The sequence below is a fragment of the Eublepharis macularius genome, chromosome 1, assembly GCF_028583425.1.
Source record: "Eublepharis macularius isolate TG4126 chromosome 1, MPM_Emac_v1.0, whole genome shotgun sequence".
Lineage (NCBI taxonomy): Eukaryota > Metazoa > Chordata > Lepidosauria > Squamata > Eublepharidae > Eublepharis > Eublepharis macularius.
In genome coordinates, this window is record NC_072790.1 from 239,488,474 (window position 1) to 239,507,509 (window position 19,036).

Consider the following 19,036-nt stretch of genomic DNA (forward strand, 5'->3'; position numbering starts at 1 on the left):
GCTTCATGTTGTCTAATGTTAGCTCTAGAACTGATTATGTTGTGTTTCAGCAATTCTTCAACTTTGTATTGGATCCTTGCTAATGCTGTCTTTATAAACTTGTATTTATTTATCCTGTAGCATCGTTTATGGAAATGTTCTTGACACTGTATGGAAATGCCTACCCTTGTCCTTGCTACCGATTGTACTAATCTAACACTGTGTAATCCGCCTTGAGTCTCAGTGAGAAAGGCGGACTATAAATGATATAAATAAATAAATTAATTAAATATATAAACACAGGTATTTAACCAGAGCAAGGGGGGGGGGAACTTTTGAGAGATTGTAATGTACTACCGTTTCCCACAGGCAATCCATTAGGTACTGGCTCCAAATCCTACAGGGGAACAAAACGAAGTTTGGTATCCCATCAGCCAAGAGACAAAAATGTATAGAAAAATGATCCACCACAACTGTCTTATTAAATGTTATAGTAATTAATTACAGCTTTTGAAAAGCAACTTTCATTGTTTCATCCAAAGTTACATATTTCATTCTTGTGACCAGTTTAGATATTAAATTGTGTGGGACCAGACATTCTCCCTTTTGTCTTTTAAAAGAGAGTCCACACTTTAAAAATACTAGACCAAAACATTTTTAACCAGTATCAGTGACTTATTAGAAACTTGAGAATACCTGATTTTTTTTTCTAAGTGCTTCTGTCCCGCCTACTAAGTGCAGAGGACAAGTTCTGAATATGCTTGAGCAGAAACCAGTTAAATGAGAAAGATAAAAGCAAACCCCAACAGGTTACGTCGATGAGTTAACGACAAAACACTTTCGCGTAACAGAACTCCAAGAGAATGGCCTCAAATATCTGCGGATAATGATTTTAGCAATAACCACAAAATGATCTTGCATAGATGGAAAGAGGGGATATTGGCCCCAACGGCCATGGTGCAGAGCCCCACCACGCTAGTGGGGTGACTTGCTATTTTGCACATAAGGGGGAAAACGCTTTGCGACAGAGTGAAGAAAAGAGCAAAAAAGATCATGGGACGTTAGGACATCTTCCACTACGTAAAGGCTAAAAGGACTGGGGGCTTTATCACTTCAATGCCTAAAAACGGACATGAAAATGAAATCCTGCTCTCAAGTACTAGCGACCCCTGGTGGGGTTTTCATGGCAAGAGACGAACAGAGGTGGTTTGCCACTGCCTGCCTCTGCAACCCGGGTCTTCGCCGGAGGTCTCCCATCCAATCACTAACCAAGACCGACCCTGCTTAGCTCCTGAGATCTGACGAGATCAGGCTCTCCTGGGCTACAGAGGTTTATTGTGTATTATGAAGAACAGGATTAACTTTTCTCCTCATCCCATAATACTAAAATTTGGAGAACTCCTTGTAAAGTTGACAGATAGTAGATGTGGGAGAAACAAAACAAAGTACTACTTCTCATTGTACATACTTGACTTAGAGAACTCCCCGCTACAGGATCAGCTACTGCCATAGGTGCTTTTAAACGGGATTTATACAAATTCATGGAGGAAAGGTCCCTTGACAGTTATTAGCTGTGGCAGCAAAATGGAACATCCCTGCCCAGAGGCAGTGTACCTCTGAGTACCAGCTGCAGAGCTGGATGGGGGCAGACAATAAGAGAATTTGGCTTCCGTGCCCTCATTACAGCCTTTCTGGGGGCATCAGGTCAACCACTGCAAGAAACAGTTGAGGATATTGGAGGGACTTTTGGGCTGCTCTTAAGCTCCTATCTTTACCGGCATCTCCATGTGGTTCTTCTTGAATTCGGGGCTTCTCCTCTCTTCGGAAACAGACACAACTATCCGCTGCCCGTTCACCACATTTCCATTCATCGTCTGCACAGCAAGCTGTACCACCTCAGGGGAAGCCACATCGAGAAATGCGAAACTGAAGCGGGAGCAGAAGACGACACGGTTCACTTCTGCAAACCCTTTTACTCCATTCTTTCCATAGCACATTTTCCACAGCACATTTACAGACTGGTCCTCAGGGGAAACGAGCATAAGCTCCATCTGTGGCAACGTTCATGCTCACAAGATTACCCTCCGCATGAAGCTGCCTTATGTTGAATCAGACCATTGGTCTATCAAAGTCAGCATTGTCGACTCAGACCAGCAGTGGCTGTCCAGTGTCTTTCACATCACCTCCTGCTTGGTCCTTTTTAACGGCCCCTTCAGCAGCTGTGGAGCCACCACAGAAAAGGATCTGCTTCTTTTAAGTAGAAACTTTACAATCCAGAAAGGAAAGGACGCCACATAGCATCTCACTAGTGGATTTAACCGGGGGGGGGGGGGCGCTTGTACAAAAACTAAGAGATAGCATTCCTCAAGATATTTGGGTCCTGGATCATATGAGGGACTTTACTTCCAAAATCAACATCTGAATCACTGCAGGTGAAACCTCTTCTAATGTCACAACCTCAAAACCATGTAATGTGGATCAAGGAAAAGACACTAGACAAATATGTGATTACCTGGAAGCCCTTTATAGACTTTTTGCAAGAAACTAAGAAATGAATTAATGATTTGTGCTTTTGAAGATTAGGGAGAAGAATGTTTAGACAGGAGAAGTATTAATTTATGGTGATTCTAGAGCATAAAATATAGTATTAGCATACTTCTTCAAAGAGAAAATTGGCAAGTATTCCTATTTTTATATATATTTCTCTTTTTTGGCTCTTTTTTACTTAATTTTTAGAACTATGTCCTGTTTTCTTTTATATGTTTCTTTTAATTAATTTGTTTAAAATTTCAGTAAAATCTTTTTTTTAAAAGATAAACAAAAAACATGTCATGTGAATAAAGGACGCTATAGTTTACCACTGCAGACGGTCTGACTCGATGTTCTCCACATTGACCAGCAGTGGCTCTCAGAGGAGGCATATCCAGAACAGAGACTCAAACAGAGACAAAGGTTACCTCCTCTTAGGGCAGGTAACCCTTTGTATTTTCAGCATAATGTCCTTGGAAACACTAAGAAAGCTCTGTAAGGCTGTTTTCCTTCATCACAGCTTTTAACAGACTGTGGACTCCAGGCATTTTATTGCACGTTCTTCAGTTTTATTAGGGTGTGTAAGTAGTCAGCCCCGGCTTCCACCACATTTGATATAGGGCTGTGATAAAAAAAAACACAGGTCCCCAGAATTAATGCGGCTTGATCTGCATCAGGGGGAATTCCAAGCCGGCTGGGTACAGCCCTGCTGAGACCCGCCTGGGAGATTAAGTCAAGAATAGATTGGCTCATGCTAATGCCGAGACTAATGGTGACTTAATTTACTGTTGTGAGATCGTGACAAGAAAGGGCCTCGCTGAGTCTCCCCTCTTAGCACATTCTGATACCCTCTTTCTGTGATTAGATCCCCACCCTGCAATCGAGGAGCAATCAATCAGCACTGATCAACTGAATTTGTCTCTGGGAACATGCATTTTCATATCTAAATTAATCAACTCAGCTCCGGGGAGCTCTATTCGCAAGTTGCCCCTTTGTGAGGCGGCAGGAGAGACTTTGTATTTCCTTCCACACACCCCGGCAGCAAGTAATCAAAGTTATCACCCAGATATGGCCTTCATGGTCTTTGTTCCAACGGCTAGCCTGTGAATATATTTAACCCTATAAGAACCATTTGCCCCATTCAAACAGTGCACGCTTTCTTGGATCCAAGCACTGCTCCCTTAGGGCCACTTCCCCAAGACTCTCTCTCCTGGTCGAGAACGCTGGGCGTGTGAAGCCTTCTTCCTCTGCAGACTGCCTCACTCCCTCTCCGTGGATAGGTCATTATCACCCTGAAATCCCTCAGCTCTATTGTACTTTCATCACTGCTTTTCTTAAGAGTCTGTGTGCTTGTGCATCGCTTCTTGTGTATGTGAATTTTCTTCTGCTAATAAAAATACTCCTTTGCTTAAGATCACCGGCCTCGTCTGCTACCTTGGGGACGGGACCCTGTAAAAATTGGTGGAGTTATCCCGCAGTTACCCCTCTCGCATAGCCTTACTCTTTGCTGCTAATTCCCCCTACTTGCAAGGAGTCCCATCCAGGTAACAGGTGGGTCGGGAAGTTATTGTTGTATGGTGCTGTCATGATCTGGCTGTGCCAGGAAGGCCTAGCAAGGCCTCAGAAGCCTGTTAGTAGTGGGAGCCTGCCTACAATTCCCAGGAGCCCCTGGGCCATTTTGGCACCCTTTTTGGCCAATCAGAGCACAGGGGGCTAGTGCTATATAAGTCTGGGAGGAAAAAAGCCTATGTTCTTTCTCCCAGGGAGCTAGGGTTGCCAGCTCCAAGTTGGGAAATTCCTGGAGATCTGGGGAGTGAAACCTGGAGAAAGTGGGGTTCAGGGAGGGAAAATACCTTGGCATGGCATAATTCCATAGAGTCCACTCCCCAAAGTAGCCATTTTCTCCAGGTGAACTCATCTCTGTGGCCTGGAGACCAGTTGTAATTCCGGGAGATCTCCAGCCACTACCTGGAGGCTGGTAACCCTACAGGGAGCAGGCCAGAGGACGTTTCTGCTAGGGGGAGAGGCCCTTATCCAGGTAGGGTGAGAAGACAGGCCTGGAAGACAAAGGGACAGTGAGTTCAGTCGCACTAGGGCCTTTTATTTATTTTCCTTTCACCCATCTATTGTTGCTAATGCACCTTGTTTGTTTGTTGTTTGATATTAACTGACCTCCTTGTAAATAAATCCTTTTGTTTGTTGTTACTCTGCTGGGTCCTCACGCCTGTTCATTGGCCAAGCTATGGAGGTCAGAAGGGTTGGGAGGGTACTCTCGGCCTTCCCAAGGGAACCTAAATCCCAGAGTGGTGGCAGCGTAAGGTGGCTCACCCCACCTGAGGCGTGACAGATGCTTGAGCCACAGGGAAAGTTGGGAGTAGAAATGTTTTCAATAAATAAATAATTTTTACACCAGAGGTATACCAGCTGGCCTTTTCACCTACAGAAAAAAGAGCCCAGTGGGTTGATGCCCTGGAGGGCCAGGACACCCTATACCAAACCTCGGCTCAGTTCCCACCTGGTCAGCAGCAGTAACTTCGGATAGCCTGGGCCCAATTCCATCCAAGCAGATCCCAAGGAACTGTCAACTCTACTAGGGCTGCCCAGATGAGCTTAATGTCCCCACAGAGCAAACAAATGAGGTGGTTTAAGTAACAAAGGAGAGTAATTTTACTTCAGAGGAGGAGGGGGGGAAAGAGGATCATGGCTCCCCCACCTCCTGTCATTTGCCTAAATGTGAAATCACATCAAACTTAATATATTGTCGAAGCCTAACTCAAACAGGACACAGTATCCTATTCCAGGACACCAAAATACTGGACAACACTTCCAACTACTTTGTCAGACTGCACAGGGAAGCCATTGAAATTCATAAGCATAAGCACAATTTCAACAGGAAAGAAGAGACTTTAAGAATGAATAGAGCATGGTTTCCAGTTCTGAAAAACACCAGGCTAACAAAACACTCTATACCCGACAATAGCCCTGCAGAGAAGATTAGCACATCAAGCACCAATCCATATGCAAAAGAACCTCCTCAGGATACAGTGAAGCCTCCCGCCATTAGCATTCCACATCCTGGGAAACTCTTACAGGATGACTCAGCCCAACCCCACCCCTCCTGAGTAGATATAAATGACCTGCCAACATCTTTTCCACGCTGTGACACTGAGAGATCTCTGTCTTTTGGTGCTACACCTCTGAAGATGCCAGCCACAGCTGCTGGCGAAACGTCAGGAACTACAACGCCAACACCACGGCTATACAGCCCGGAAAATCCACAACAACACATCAAACTTAATAAAGGGCAAAGCAGGAGCCTCCAGTGAGAGCCTTTGCTAGTCTTCGTTTGCCCTCAACCAAGATAATTTCCAGGTAGAAGGCAAGCCCAGATGGACAGAAAAAACACAGGTACCTTTTAAAAGCAGAGGTCTGCTTTTTCCTGACTGCCTTCAGACCAAAGTCCTTGAACAACAGCACAATCTCCTCCTGCAACAGAAATTCAAGAGAAGACTCACCCCAAATCACTAGCAGGGAGGATTTGTCACACAGGTTATCAGCCCCCTTCTCCACCCACCAAAACATCACACCGGGCCGTTGGATACTTCTTCCTCAACGCTTCCTTCGAAGGACTTTATTTTGTGCTCCAGTCCGGCCAGTTCGCTGCAATCCTCTTTGGGATTCAGGATCCTGCTCAGCCCCAAAGTAACCCATGTTGATTTTGTTTTTCTTTATACATCCCTATTTTACTTCGCTCTCGGCCATGTTTCGTTCCCACCTATCCCCCCCAAAGGCATTTTATAGTCAAGCCCAGAAGCAAACGTCGTTGCGCTGTTCACGACACACAAAAACAAAACCGAATGCGAAAAGACACCACCTCTGTGATATTTGGGGGGAGGTTTCCAACAAAAATTTCCGTTCCCTTTTTCTTGAAGAACCCTGAAACAGAAAGGCAAAGATGGGTCTGAAAATATGGTCTGACTTTGGCCACAATCAAATTTAACATTTATTATTATTATTTTTTAAAAAATAGCTAGCTCCACCCACAGTCTTATAAAGCAAGGGCAGGCTAACTTCAATGTTGTGTGATTTGCCTCTTTTTTCCTTCAGAAAAATCCCTCATAATCTACTAGTATATTTGAAATTAGCAAAGCAAGAAAGCATACTTCTGGATAATTTAATACATAACTTATCCATGTTCAGTGATCTTGAGGAGCTTATGTGAAGGTTGGGGTGGGGGGTGTCTGTGAACAATTGCTTGACATGGTAGACAAATGGAACCTCCGTATTCAGAAGCAGTATTCCTCTTAATAACAGTTGAGGACTCACGTCTCCATGCCCTCCTTGGAAGTTTCCAAGAGCATCTAGTTAAGCATTATGAGGATTAAATCTGGGACTGAACAACATCAGTTCTCTCTTATCCCAGCCAGCCTATAATGTCGGCTACAGAAACACCACTGCAGAGAGGACAAAGCCTGAATGTGTGGCAGAAATGCACTCTACAAAGAAGTTACGGTTTCCCTCCCCACGATACCCCTCCTTCTAAACTCGGAGCACTTGGCTTCTGCTAATAGGCTTCCCTGTCCTTACGTAGAAAATAAATTTCCAAGCTCAAATCCTTTTCTCCGGTTTCAAAAACTTAAATCCTGCTTTAAAAAAAAAATCAAACACCCCAACAGCAAACTTGTTTTCCAATCTGGGGCTCTTGTCTGCCTGAACCAAGGAAAGACCATTCCCAGACAGGACGCGGCTATAAATAATCAGACAATGGCTTGCTGACTTCTGACCCCGGAGAGAGGAAAAAGAGCTGGCCACGACGGATTGTGGCCTTTGCAATCACATTGTGTAAAATTCCCAACAACGGGGTGGAGAAAGAAGAGATTGTTATAATTCTGATTTTCCTGGACCGGGTGCCAAATGCAACCACCCATACTCCACTTACAATACTTGCACACAAAAATAAGACAGGTCCTGCTTAACAGGAGCAGAAGTAAGCTGCTTAACCCAGAATTTTCTTTTCCACAATGGCCAACCTGATCCCCCCTCCTCCCCCTCCAAAGGCTTACGTGAAAGCCCAAATTGCCCATTTCTGCTGTTGCTCCCTCCAGCAACTGGCATTCAGAGGTATACTGCCTCTGAACATGGAGGTTCCACGTCACGAGTAATCAGTGTATTCCCCCTTCCAATGTCACCCAGGCAAGTGGTCATTTCCACATATTACAGCCAGGAAATCCACAAGTTCATTCCGCACCATATGAAACAGCGGACTTCCTGAATCTCCTGCCCATGGGGAGACCTGAGTTCAAGTGTTACCGGAGAAGAAGGGGGAGACTCTCTCTATCCACTTTCAGGAGATAACACAGAAGGATCGAGAAACGGGACAGAAAGTGAGGGACTGGCTACTAGAAACACAAAGGACTTTGTCTTAGGGTTGCCAGGACCCCCGACCCACCCCCCCAAGCGGGAGATCTGGAGCCTGGCTCATACCTTCTGGTTTTCTAGTACTAGGTTTAATTGTATATGGCCAAAGGCTGTCACAATACAAAGTTAAGAACAGTAAAAATAGAAATCTATCTTACAAGCATAAAATACAGTTATTAAAATAATAAAAATAAAATACAATTAAAATGGAACCTTAATAAATACCAGATAGTAATGAAAAAGTTAGGTTTCTGAGGAAACAATCTTGGCCCTAATCTTTTTTGCAGCGAAGGCAAACAGGGATACTCTGCTAGTGACAAATGAATGAAATGAATCTGGTTTTCCTTTTTGCTCCCAGCTTGCATGATGACGTCCTGTACTTCCCAGGGGGCCCAAATTGAGCCCGATTTGGCCTGGATCAAGCTGCTACAGCGTGCGGCAGTGCTCCCGCACTACGCAGTGGCCCGATTCAGACCGATTTGTGCCCGATTCAGGCCGAATCCAACTGTTGTGGAGTGCAAGAGCACTCCCACGCCCCACAGCAGCCCGATTCAGGCAGGATTGGGCCGCTGCAGCACCCAGGAGGGTGCCCCACTGCCCAGGAGTGCGACAGGCTGCCCAGGAGCATGCCCCAGGAGATGCGTCCCCGTCCCCCCAGCACCGGCCAGGTAAGCGACGGCGGGGGGTGGAGGATCTCCCACCACCCGACGGGGGACTTGCATCCCTACTTCGTCTGGTCCACAAACTGCTACTCTGGGGAATAAACAGGAAAGGAATATAAATAACATAAATAAAATAAATAAAAATAAATTGAATGGCAGACTCAGCAGGGGAATGTAGGAAGGTTAGCAGCTCTCTACGCCCGGCAGAGAAGGGGTCTTTCTATCAGCTGATCCGCTAGATTGGTCAACTGGAGATATTGGAAACAGCGTGTAAACTATATTTCCTATCCCACAGCCAAGGTCAGCTAGCCACTATAGATGATGGAGACTGGGGTCCTGGGCATATATTTGGGCGCGTATACCCTGCTTTTCTCCCCAATGTAGGGGGGGGCCTCCAAAGGTGCTTATAACATTATTCCACCCGTCATCGACTTTATTTGCTGAAACTAATCTGAACGCACAAATAGATCAATCAATGGCTATAACCCCAAGAGCCCTCAGAGGGCAGGCACAGGAATTAAATGATGTAACACTCGGATGCAGCAGGCTTGGGTGAGAGAAATGCAACTGGCCCAAAGGAAGCCAACCAACTTCCTTGGAGGAATGGAAATTTGAACCCAAGCCTCCCAAATCCTAGTCTGACACTCTTAATCCATCACACCCTGACGGTTTTCCTTTAAGCACAAGAAAGCAGATCTTATGGCTTTGGGTGATTTAAAAAAAAATTATTTGTTTATGTTATTTATAGTCTGCCTTTCTCATTGGGACTCAAGGTGGATTACAGAGGATAAGACAATATGATCAACAGCCGGGAAATTCAATAAACAAGGCACCAGGAGTGCAAATTTGCAGGGGGGAAATATTTTATCTGTTTTTTTAAAAAATCTATCCTGTTCAGATCTTCTGGGTAACTGGCAACGTGCTTGGCAAGGAGGACAGGGGAATGGGGAAAAAATGGAGGGCAGGCAAAATGTATGAGGCACGACAGGGGAACAATTACTGACGCTTTCAGCTGACGTCAGACCTAACACCAAAAATGTCCTTTAAGGTTGGGGCTGGAAAAGACCAACTCAATAAAAGACTCCAAGGAAATGGCTAACAAAACTGAATAGATGAGGAGGGCATTCTTCAAAAAAGAGCAGAACTACAATATAAGGGATCAGCTGAAGAAACAACTTCTGCACAGGATAAGCCCAGGAGGCGATTTCCGCATGGGAACGGCTTTTTCTACGTTGATCGTTTTTTCCTGTTTTTTTCCAGGAATCTTTGCTGTTAGATTGAAATTTTTTAATGCTTTATAACTTGATTGCTGATTGACAGGCTAGTTTATTTGTAATCTGCCTTGAGTCCCAGTGAGAAAGGCAAACTATAAATTAAGCTAACAACAAACAGTGATAGGATTCGCTAGAACTTAATAGGACCACTGGCTGGCCCTTAAAAAAGGTAAAGGTAGTCCCCTTTGCAAGCACCGAGTCATTACTGACCCATGGGGGGGGGTCATTGCATCACAACGTTTTCTTGGCAGACTTTTTGCAGGGTGGTTTGCCATGGCCTTCCCCAGTCATCTACACTTTACCCCCAGGAAACTGGGTACTCATTTTACCAACCTCGGAAGGATGGAAGGCTGATTAACCTTGAGCTGGCTACCTGAACCCGGCTTCCACCAGGATTGAACTCAGGTCGTGAGCAGAGCTTGGGCTGCAGTACCGCATCTTACCACTCTGCGCCACGGGGCTCTTAATCCATCCAGATACCCATTCCTCTAGTTCCAGAAGAAAATGTTCACACATTGTATTTTATATTCCCTAGATGCACACATTTATAAAGCCATAGGTTTCCCAGGTGCCTGCCAGTGGTGGGCAATCTCCCAGAGGTTTGCCCCCTTGCCCGCCAATCACTGGCAATCTGCAGGAAATGGCAAGCCCCCTAGAGACTGCCCGCCATCAGCAAGCAATCCAAGTAACTGCACACCAGGCGCGCTCCGACTGAGGCATGATGACATCACTTCCTGAAGTGACGTAGTTGCGCTGGCCCCATCCGGGAACATGCCTGTGGCTGGCACAACTACATCACTTCCCGGTAAAGAACCACACTGGAGGCACAAGATAAGCGCCAGGTTCCCCACCTCCCACCAGGAGGATATAGAGATCTGGCAACCCTAAAAAGTCACCAGTTACAGGGAACAGGGGCCTCCCACAACGTTCTTCATGCCTCTTCCAAAGCAACTCTACAGTTAAACTAGTTAACGATCAGCAACTAAGAGCCAAGCTACAAGTGACGCCTGACACAGGTTGGACACTTGTCAGCTTCCCTCAAGTTTTGATGGGAAATGTAGGCAGCCTGGTCTTGCAGCTGTAATTGAGAGCCAAGCTATAAAACCAGGACGCCTACATTTCCCATCAAAACTTGAGGTAAGCTGACAAGTGTCCAACCTGCGTAAGGCATCACTTGTAGCTTGGCTCTAAGCAAAACAGCTTGCTAGCCTTGAGGATCGCTAGACTGCAAGGCAGAGGTATAAATCTTTTAATTAACTAATCAAGAGAAAACACACACTATAACTGAATTGTGTGTGTGTTTTTAAACAATACATTAAAACGATTAAAAATAATTACACAAGAGAAAAGTAAAAACAGTACACAAGCGGTGTGTCGGATCCCAGGCAGGCCCAAGGCTCCTTCGGCAGAGACGGCTGAGAAATTAAGCTGCGTTCACTTACCAGGAGGTTTGAACAGATCAGATTTAAGACCCTTCTTGCCTGGCTTGAAATGATTCTTATCGCCATTGTGGAGGGACCTGCCAATTTATTGGGAGAGTTAAGACAGACTCGCTGCAATCAACTCATTTTTATTACACTGTGAATGGGTTAAAGAAATACTGTTCACGTGGATGTATCACCTGTAAATGGAGGTGTTGATGACATTTGCATTGGAACAAAACAGTATTTTTAATATTGGTTTCAGGGAGCTGCCTTAGAAAAGGCCCTTTGATGGGGGGGGGGGGAGATGGAAAAGAAATCCATGTGGGCCCACCCACCTCTTAGTTGGAACCAGCCCCGTCTCGTTTCTTAATACCAGAATTACTCTAAGGTAAAATGGAGTAACTACTCTGAAGTAAGATGGATTTAACGGCTTTCTCCGATTTGACAATTTTTAAAAATAAACCCAAGAGATTATTAATAGCCGCAGTTTTAAAACCATGTTCCAAATACCAAGAAAGGTGATCCAATATTATATAATTACATTTAATCAAATCAATCGTCTCAGTGTTCACACTTGAGCACAAAAAACTCATTTTGATAAAACAGCAACTCATACAGAGCTCATATTCTTAAAGAACTCTGTTTCAGGGATGTATTATTCTCATTCTACAATCTCTCTTCAAAGATTTCTGTTTGTAAGGTTTTTTAACATGTTGATGGGCAACTCAAAAAGATCTTTTCTGAGCTCCTACCATGGTAGTTTCTGGACAGGTTATTTGCCTCAAGTTTGATGTTGTTTGAAAGTAGATTTATTTCTTGCTTCCCCACAGCATTGTAATGCGTTCATGCACCTCCAGGGGTTTCCCAGCTTGTCTCCAATCTTTCTTAAACCTGCATTGCTCCGAAGTTTGGGAAAGAGGCTAGACTGGCCTCGACCAGAACCAGGGCCTCTTCAGTCCTGGCTCCAACCTGGTGGAATGCTCTATCGGTAGATACGCGGGCCCGCCAAGATCTTTTATCCTTTTGGAGTGCCTGCAAGACTGAGTTGTTCTGCCAGGCATATGGTTGAGGCCAGTCCTGTATCCATCTTGGAGCCTCCCTACCGGTTTCCTGTTGGGGAGGGGAGGAGGTATGGTTACCTTGGCCCCTTGCACAAATTGTCCTGGGGGAAGAAGGACAGCTCCCTTCTCCCCTCTCCCAGTGCACTGCTGGCCCTGGTGAGCCACAATGAACTCTGCTGGAATGATATTTTTTATGGAAACTGATGTTGTTTCTGTTGCTTTGCTGTGATTTTAAAGTGTATGGAAAATTGTCATAACCTGCCCTGAGCCTGCTTGTGGGGAGGGCGGGCTGGAAGTTTAATAAATGAAATGAAATGAAAGAGCATAGCAAATAATAACAACAACATTCGATTTATATACCACCCTTCAGGACAAGTTAACACCCACTCAGAGCGGTTTACAAAGAATATTATCATCATCCTCACGACAATCACCCTGTGAGGTGGGTGGGGTGAGAGAGCTCTGAGAGAGCTGTGATTGACCCAAGGTCACCCAGCTGGCTTCTAGTAGCAGAGTGGGGAATCAAACCTGGCTCTCCAGATTAGAGTCCTGCTGCTCTTAACCCCTGCACCAAACTGGCTCTGGGTGACTTCTGTGTGGGTAGAAAAGTTCAGATTTTCCTCGTCCCACAGCAGCCGTTTCCTCTCAGCAATTCAATAGCGTTACAGCGATATACCGCTATACCAAAATATGCATCAGGTTCTTTGCCTCCCCACCTTTCATTTTAAAAAACAAGTTAAGCCTCTAGTCCCCTTTCTTGAGGATATATATATAAGGAAAAGCATCTCTCTCAATGAAATGGGCTACAGACTTTTTTAAAAAATGAGACAGGAACGTCAGAGAACCTGATGGACATTTTGGTATAGCTAGCACCTGGATAGCCCAGGAGAGCCTGATCTCGTCAGATCTCAGAAGCTAAGCAGGACCAGCCTTGGTTAGTAATTGGATGGGAGACGTCCAGCGAAGGCCAGGGTTGCAGAGGCAGGCAATGGCAAACCACTGCTGATGGTCTCTTGCCATGAAAACCCCACCAAGGGGTTGCCATGTCAACTACAACTTGAGGGCAGGAATTCATTCATTCAGGACACACAGGCGTTCCCGCCTTTCCCACCTCCGTCTGCCCCATCACCTCCCCTTCCCACACACACACCCCTCCACTTTGTATCCTGTACTCCAGGGAGAAATTATGCGTAGCAGTGTTGGTTCCTTTGAAAAGAATCCTAAAGCAATAGCAGCTTAATGCTTTCACTAGACCCAACAAAGACATCACAGCAAAGAACACGCTTCCATGTTCACTAGAAGTCCACTTCAAGCTGGATATCCACCTCTCTGTCTCACTGTCATCCCACCCTTCCAAGGAGCTCAGTTTTCACTCCTCTACTTCATCTTCACAACAACCCTGTGATGTAGGCTAGATCAACTGTGGCTGCATTAATTTTTTTTTTAAATCCCTGTCGCTCAGGAATCGAAGACTTTCACAACCCCGCTAACCAGAGTTTGCTGTTCTGTCCAAATCTCTTGCCCAGAAACGGAGTTACCAAAATACAAATTACTCCTGGCTGGTTACCCTTACTCAGGGCTTGTTTTCTGGGAAAAGAGGTGATGGAACTCAGGACTGCACAATGACGTCACTTTGGGTCAGATGGAACAAGGGGGGAGTTTTTTAAAGTTTAAATTGGCCTTGGCGAAAATGGTCACATGGCTGGTGGCTGCGTGGAGGGCAATCTAAACTCTCCTCTGTCTGGAGATCAGGGGGCGGGGCCACTGGCCATGTGACCATTTTCAAGAGGTGCCAGAACTCCGTTCCACCACATTCCTGCTGAAAAAAAGCCCTGCCCTTACTGTAGCCACCCATCGGCCCTGGGTCACCCAGTAAGATTTATAATAGACTGGGGATTTTGTAAAACAAAATGTTTTCTTAAAAGAACAAGTTTCATTTCAAGTTGTAGTTATAATAAAAAAAAAATTCCCTATTAAAAATGGCCTGCACTTAAAGCAAATGTATCATCTCTAGAAACAGAATTTGTGACATTCTGATGGATTTCTCAAGATGGCCAGCTGTGTTAGTCTGTCTGTAGCAGTAGAAAACAGCAAGAGTCCAGTAGCAAAATTTGTTAGTCTTATAGGTGCGACTGGACTCTTGCTCTTTTCTGATGGATTTATGAAAAGCAGCTGCCTTCTCTTTGTAAAGAATCCACGGGGAAACATCAACAGGCAGCACAACTATTTCTTTACGTATATAATGGCTTGTTAGTGGGGGTCAGAGACTGGCAAATTAGCCAAGCTATTATCTGCTGATCCATTTAAATACAGCGAGTGAGGGGCCACGGCTCAGCTACAGAGCATCTGCTTTGCACCCAAAAGGTCTTCGGTTCAATCCCCAGTAACTCCGATTTTAAATATCTTGGACAGCGGGCGATCTGAAAGTCCTCTGCCTGAGACCCCAGAGAGCTACTCCCAGTCTGTGTAGATAATCCTGACCTTGCTAGCCTAGTGGTTGGACTCTGCAGCAGACAGCTTTCTGTAGCATGGAGGAAACAAGAATCATATACGCACACGCCGAGCTCAGACAGAAGTGCTTCTCTCTCCAGAGCAGCCAATGAACTTGAAACTTTGCCCACTGCATCATGACGCGCTGGTTGGGCTTCAGAAAAGTTATCTTGCCCCCATACACACTTCTGTTGACACCCTCCACTCCTGATACTCACATGTTTCAAGGGATTTCAGGAACTCGACACCTGGAAGTTAAACCAAGGACATTATTTTAAACTGCTGCATCAAAATTAAACTATCAAAAGGACATTATTTTAACCTGGACGTTAAACCAAGGACATTATTTTAAACTGCTGCATCAAAATTAAACAATCAAAAGGACATTATTTTAACCTGGACGTTAAACCAAGGACATTATTTTAAACTGCTGCATCAAAATTAAACAATCATAAGGACATTATTTTAAACTAGAGGGATAGCCATGTGCAATCTGTTGCATCAAAATTAAACAGAAGTCCAGAATTAGACAGATGCCCCCTGCCAACTCCTGCTCAGGGTTTTTTTTCTGGAAAAAGAGGTGGCGGAACTCTCAAGAGGGAAATGAGGAAGAAACGCATGGGATTCTTTGAAATCATATTATTTTCAAGCACTATTGCCGAGTATTCTCAAGAGGTGCCGGAACTCCGTTCCACTGCATTCCCCCTGAAAAAAGCCCTGCTCCTGCTTAGAGAAGCTCCCCTCCCATATGTAAAAGACAAGCACAGAGGGGAATTTGGTATAACCAGTAATGAATGGAGAGCCACCTTCCTGTCCCCCCCAATCCCTTTCTCATGATCAGTCACTCAAGATTCAGAAATGCAGTCCTCGTGGCTGCTACCATATAGGAGAAAGATTTATTTATTTTAAAAATTTCTGTGCCACCTTTCTACTGCAAGAGGATCCCCAAGGCAGTGCACATCAAAAAACATTAAAACCTTTCAACATTAAAATATATACATATTAAATATATAAATACTAAACTTTAAAATATATGAAATCATATAATAAAAACCTATGAATGCACTGAAGAAGGGGAGCTCTGCCTCTCAAAAGCTTACACTTCGTAAATCTTGTTGATCTCTAAGGTGCCACTGGACTCCAATCCTGCCATATGAACACAACACACCTGGCACCAAAACCAGGGAGGAGGCTAGTAACAGTTATGGGGGGAATATGCTAAACAACACAAAAACGTTTTTTGCCACTGGCAAAAGACAAAGACACAGAAGGAAACAAATGGGGAAGGAGTTCCAAAGTTTTGGCACCACAACCAAGAAGGCTCTTTCTTGAGTTGCTACCCATGTAGCCACGAGGGGGGAGGCACCCAAAGCAAGGCCACTAAAGATAACTGGAGTGGACAGGCAGGTGCATATGGAAGGTACGCTGGCTCCAAGACGTACAGGACTTTACAAGTCAATCCTAGCATCTTGAATTGAGCCAGCGTAAATAGAACAAGAGTGGAGTGAGATGGTCCCTAAAATGTAGTCAATACTCTAACCACAGTATTCTGCACCAACAGCAGTCTCCAGATAGTCTTCCAGGGCAGCCCCACGTACAGCACATTACAGTAATCTAGTTTAGATGTTACGAGGTCATGCACTACAGTGGCAAGATTTTTCTTGCCTAGGAAGGCCAGCAGCTGGCTCACCAGAAGGAACTGATAAAAGGCACCCCAGGCTACTGTATCCACCTGTTTATCCAACAGGAGGCCTGGGTTCAGGAGCACTCCCAAGCTAAGCACCTGCTCCTTCAAGGGGAATGCAACCCCATCCAGAACAGGAGATATCCCCTATTCCTGGATCAAACCTCTACCAGCAACATCTCCATTTTGCCGGGATTAATACTTTGGTCCCATCATGAGAAAGACTCCCTGGAAAAGTCAATGCTAGGGAAAGTTGAAGGCAGTAGGAGAAGAGGAAGGTTCAAGATGAGATGGCTTGATTTAAAGAAAGAAGCCACATCCTCCAGTTTGCAAGATCTGAGCAAGTCTGTTAATGAGAGGTCATTTTTGCAGATCTTTCATTCATAGAGTCGTCACAAGTTGGAAGCGACCTGACGGCACATCACACACAAAAGTTTCACCTTGTTAGCCCGCGTCCCTCCCAAAACTGCTTCCAGGCCCCTGTTCACAGTTTCAACAGCTTCCCTGGGATCTGGTGGAAGTGGGAGACAGAGAGTGATTCCGCACACGTTGGTTAATGCACTTCCAATCCTCTTTATAGATCATTTGGAATGGATTTTTTTGCGTGCGGAACAAAAAATCCACCTCAAACGATTGATAAAGTGCATTGAAAGTGCATTATCCAACGTGTGCGGAATCACTCAGAAGAGCTGATTGTCACTCATATATGGGTAGCAGTCAGCCCAAATCTCCAGATGACCTCACCCAGTAGTTTCATGTAGACGTTAAAAGGCAAGAGGACAGGACAGAACACTGCAGGACCCCGTAGGCCAGGGGCCAAGAGATGGAGCAGAGCGCCACACTCTGACACCGGTCTTCAATAGGATGTTTATCAACTGCTGTTATCTACATTAACTACGATCCTGAAATGGAACCTCCGAGGTCTAGCCTAGCCCAGCATTCGCTTTCCAACACAGCCCAGCCAGACGCCTCCAAGAAGCCCATAAAAGGAGAGTGAACGCAACAGACTTCTACAATCGTTTGCACCTAACTTCTCAAGACTGAGATAGGCTGCGTCTGAACACAGAGGCTCTATCTGCAACGACAACCGGTGGCAGCCACTCACAGATGGTATGTAAGTGCTCCCGCCAGATGAGATCAAGTTCATTTAGCCCAGTATGTTTCTGACTACACAGAACCAAGCACTCAAAGAGGGCATGAGGGAATAGCTCCCCCTTGTTCTGTCCCCCCAGCATCAGGCATTCAAAGGTAGACGGCCTCTGAATGAAGAGGTTCTACTGAGCCATTGTAACAATCCAGGAACTGCGTGGTTTGGCCAAGCAGGAGCAGCTGTTGGCTAGGGAGATGGATAAAATATCCCAGGCTTTTGCCACCTAACACATGGCAATTGGGAAATGATGTGCTTAAGAAATGAGTTAGTACAGGAGCAGAATTAAATTTAGTATCACTGGTACTACTGTTGTAATCATACTGTTATGAGAGACTACAAGCGGGAACCCAAACGCACCAATGGAGAGCATCTTGTCTTTTCCCTTCCCTGAAAGCCCCCTACCCTCTCCTTTTCCTGCCTCCTTCTCGCCTTTCCAAACATCAGCCAACCTAACTTTACCCTCCTCCCATCTTCAGTCTATCTCCCTTCCTTCACCCTGAGAAAACTGTGGTTCAGTTGCACGATGGGCCCAGCCCAGTTGTGCAGTGGGAAACCTACAAACGCCCTGTATCCCCTTTCACACCCCATTTTCTCTTTCCCTCTTCCTATCAACCCCCATATCCTTCCCTTTCCCTGCTTCCTTCTCTCCTTCCCACCCACCAGCCAACCTTTTACCTGCCCCCTATCTTCAGCTGTGTTTATTATTTATATCACCCCAATGGGGACCCAGAGCTGCTTACATCATTCTCCTCCCCTCTCCTGTTATCCTCACAACAACCCTGTGAGTAGGGATGAACTGGGAGTGAAAAACACTTGAAAAGCTCCCCACCCTACTTTGCAAAAAAGGAGAGGCAGCGTCTGCCCCTGTCCTCTCAAAAAGGGGAGGGAAGGAGGAAGGAAGAGGCAGCTTGCCTAGACACTTGGCTGGGCCATGCTTTCATCGCCTCATGTGGCTGGGCCAGGCGCCATTTGCCTCAGGTTGCACAAGCCGGGCACTGCCTCACATGGGGCTTAGGTGGGCTGAGCCAGGCACATTGTCTCCCTCATTTCAGGCGGGCTGGGCTAGGAGCTGCTTCCCTCACCTATAAGGCTTGGGTAGGCCGAGCCAGGAACAGTCTCCTTCACCTCATATGGGGATTGGGAAGGCCGAGCCAGGCACCGCCACCTCTCTTGCCCCTCATGGGGACTGAGCCAGGCACTGCCTCTCTTGCCTCTTGTAGGGTTGGGCAGGCCGAGCCAGGAGTTCGGCTCACACAGAATTCGGGCACTCCGGCCTCACCTCATGTGGTATTTGTGCAGGCCAGGCCCCACCTCACCCAGCACATGTTGGGCACTACCTTCCCTACCTTAGGCAAGGCTTGGGTA

General features: G+C 45.7%; 1 protein-coding gene across 1 annotated transcript in view; it reads right to left on the reverse strand.

The window, feature by feature from the left end:
- TDRD10 (tudor domain containing 10) overlaps positions 1 to 19,036 on the reverse strand; it is a 50,262-nt gene that overhangs the window by 25,284 nt on the left and 5,942 nt on the right. Inside the window, exons 2-6 of the mRNA XM_054973294.1 lie at positions 11,305 to 11,381; positions 6,383 to 6,444; positions 5,921 to 5,994; positions 1,755 to 1,905; positions 337 to 376 (exon numbers count right to left, since the gene is read on the reverse strand). Coding sequence (XP_054829269.1) covers positions 337 to 376; positions 1,755 to 1,905; positions 5,921 to 5,994; positions 6,383 to 6,444; positions 11,305 to 11,381 — 404 coding nt within the window. The remainder of the gene's footprint in view (positions 1 to 336; positions 377 to 1,754; positions 1,906 to 5,920; positions 5,995 to 6,382; positions 6,445 to 11,304; positions 11,382 to 19,036) is intronic.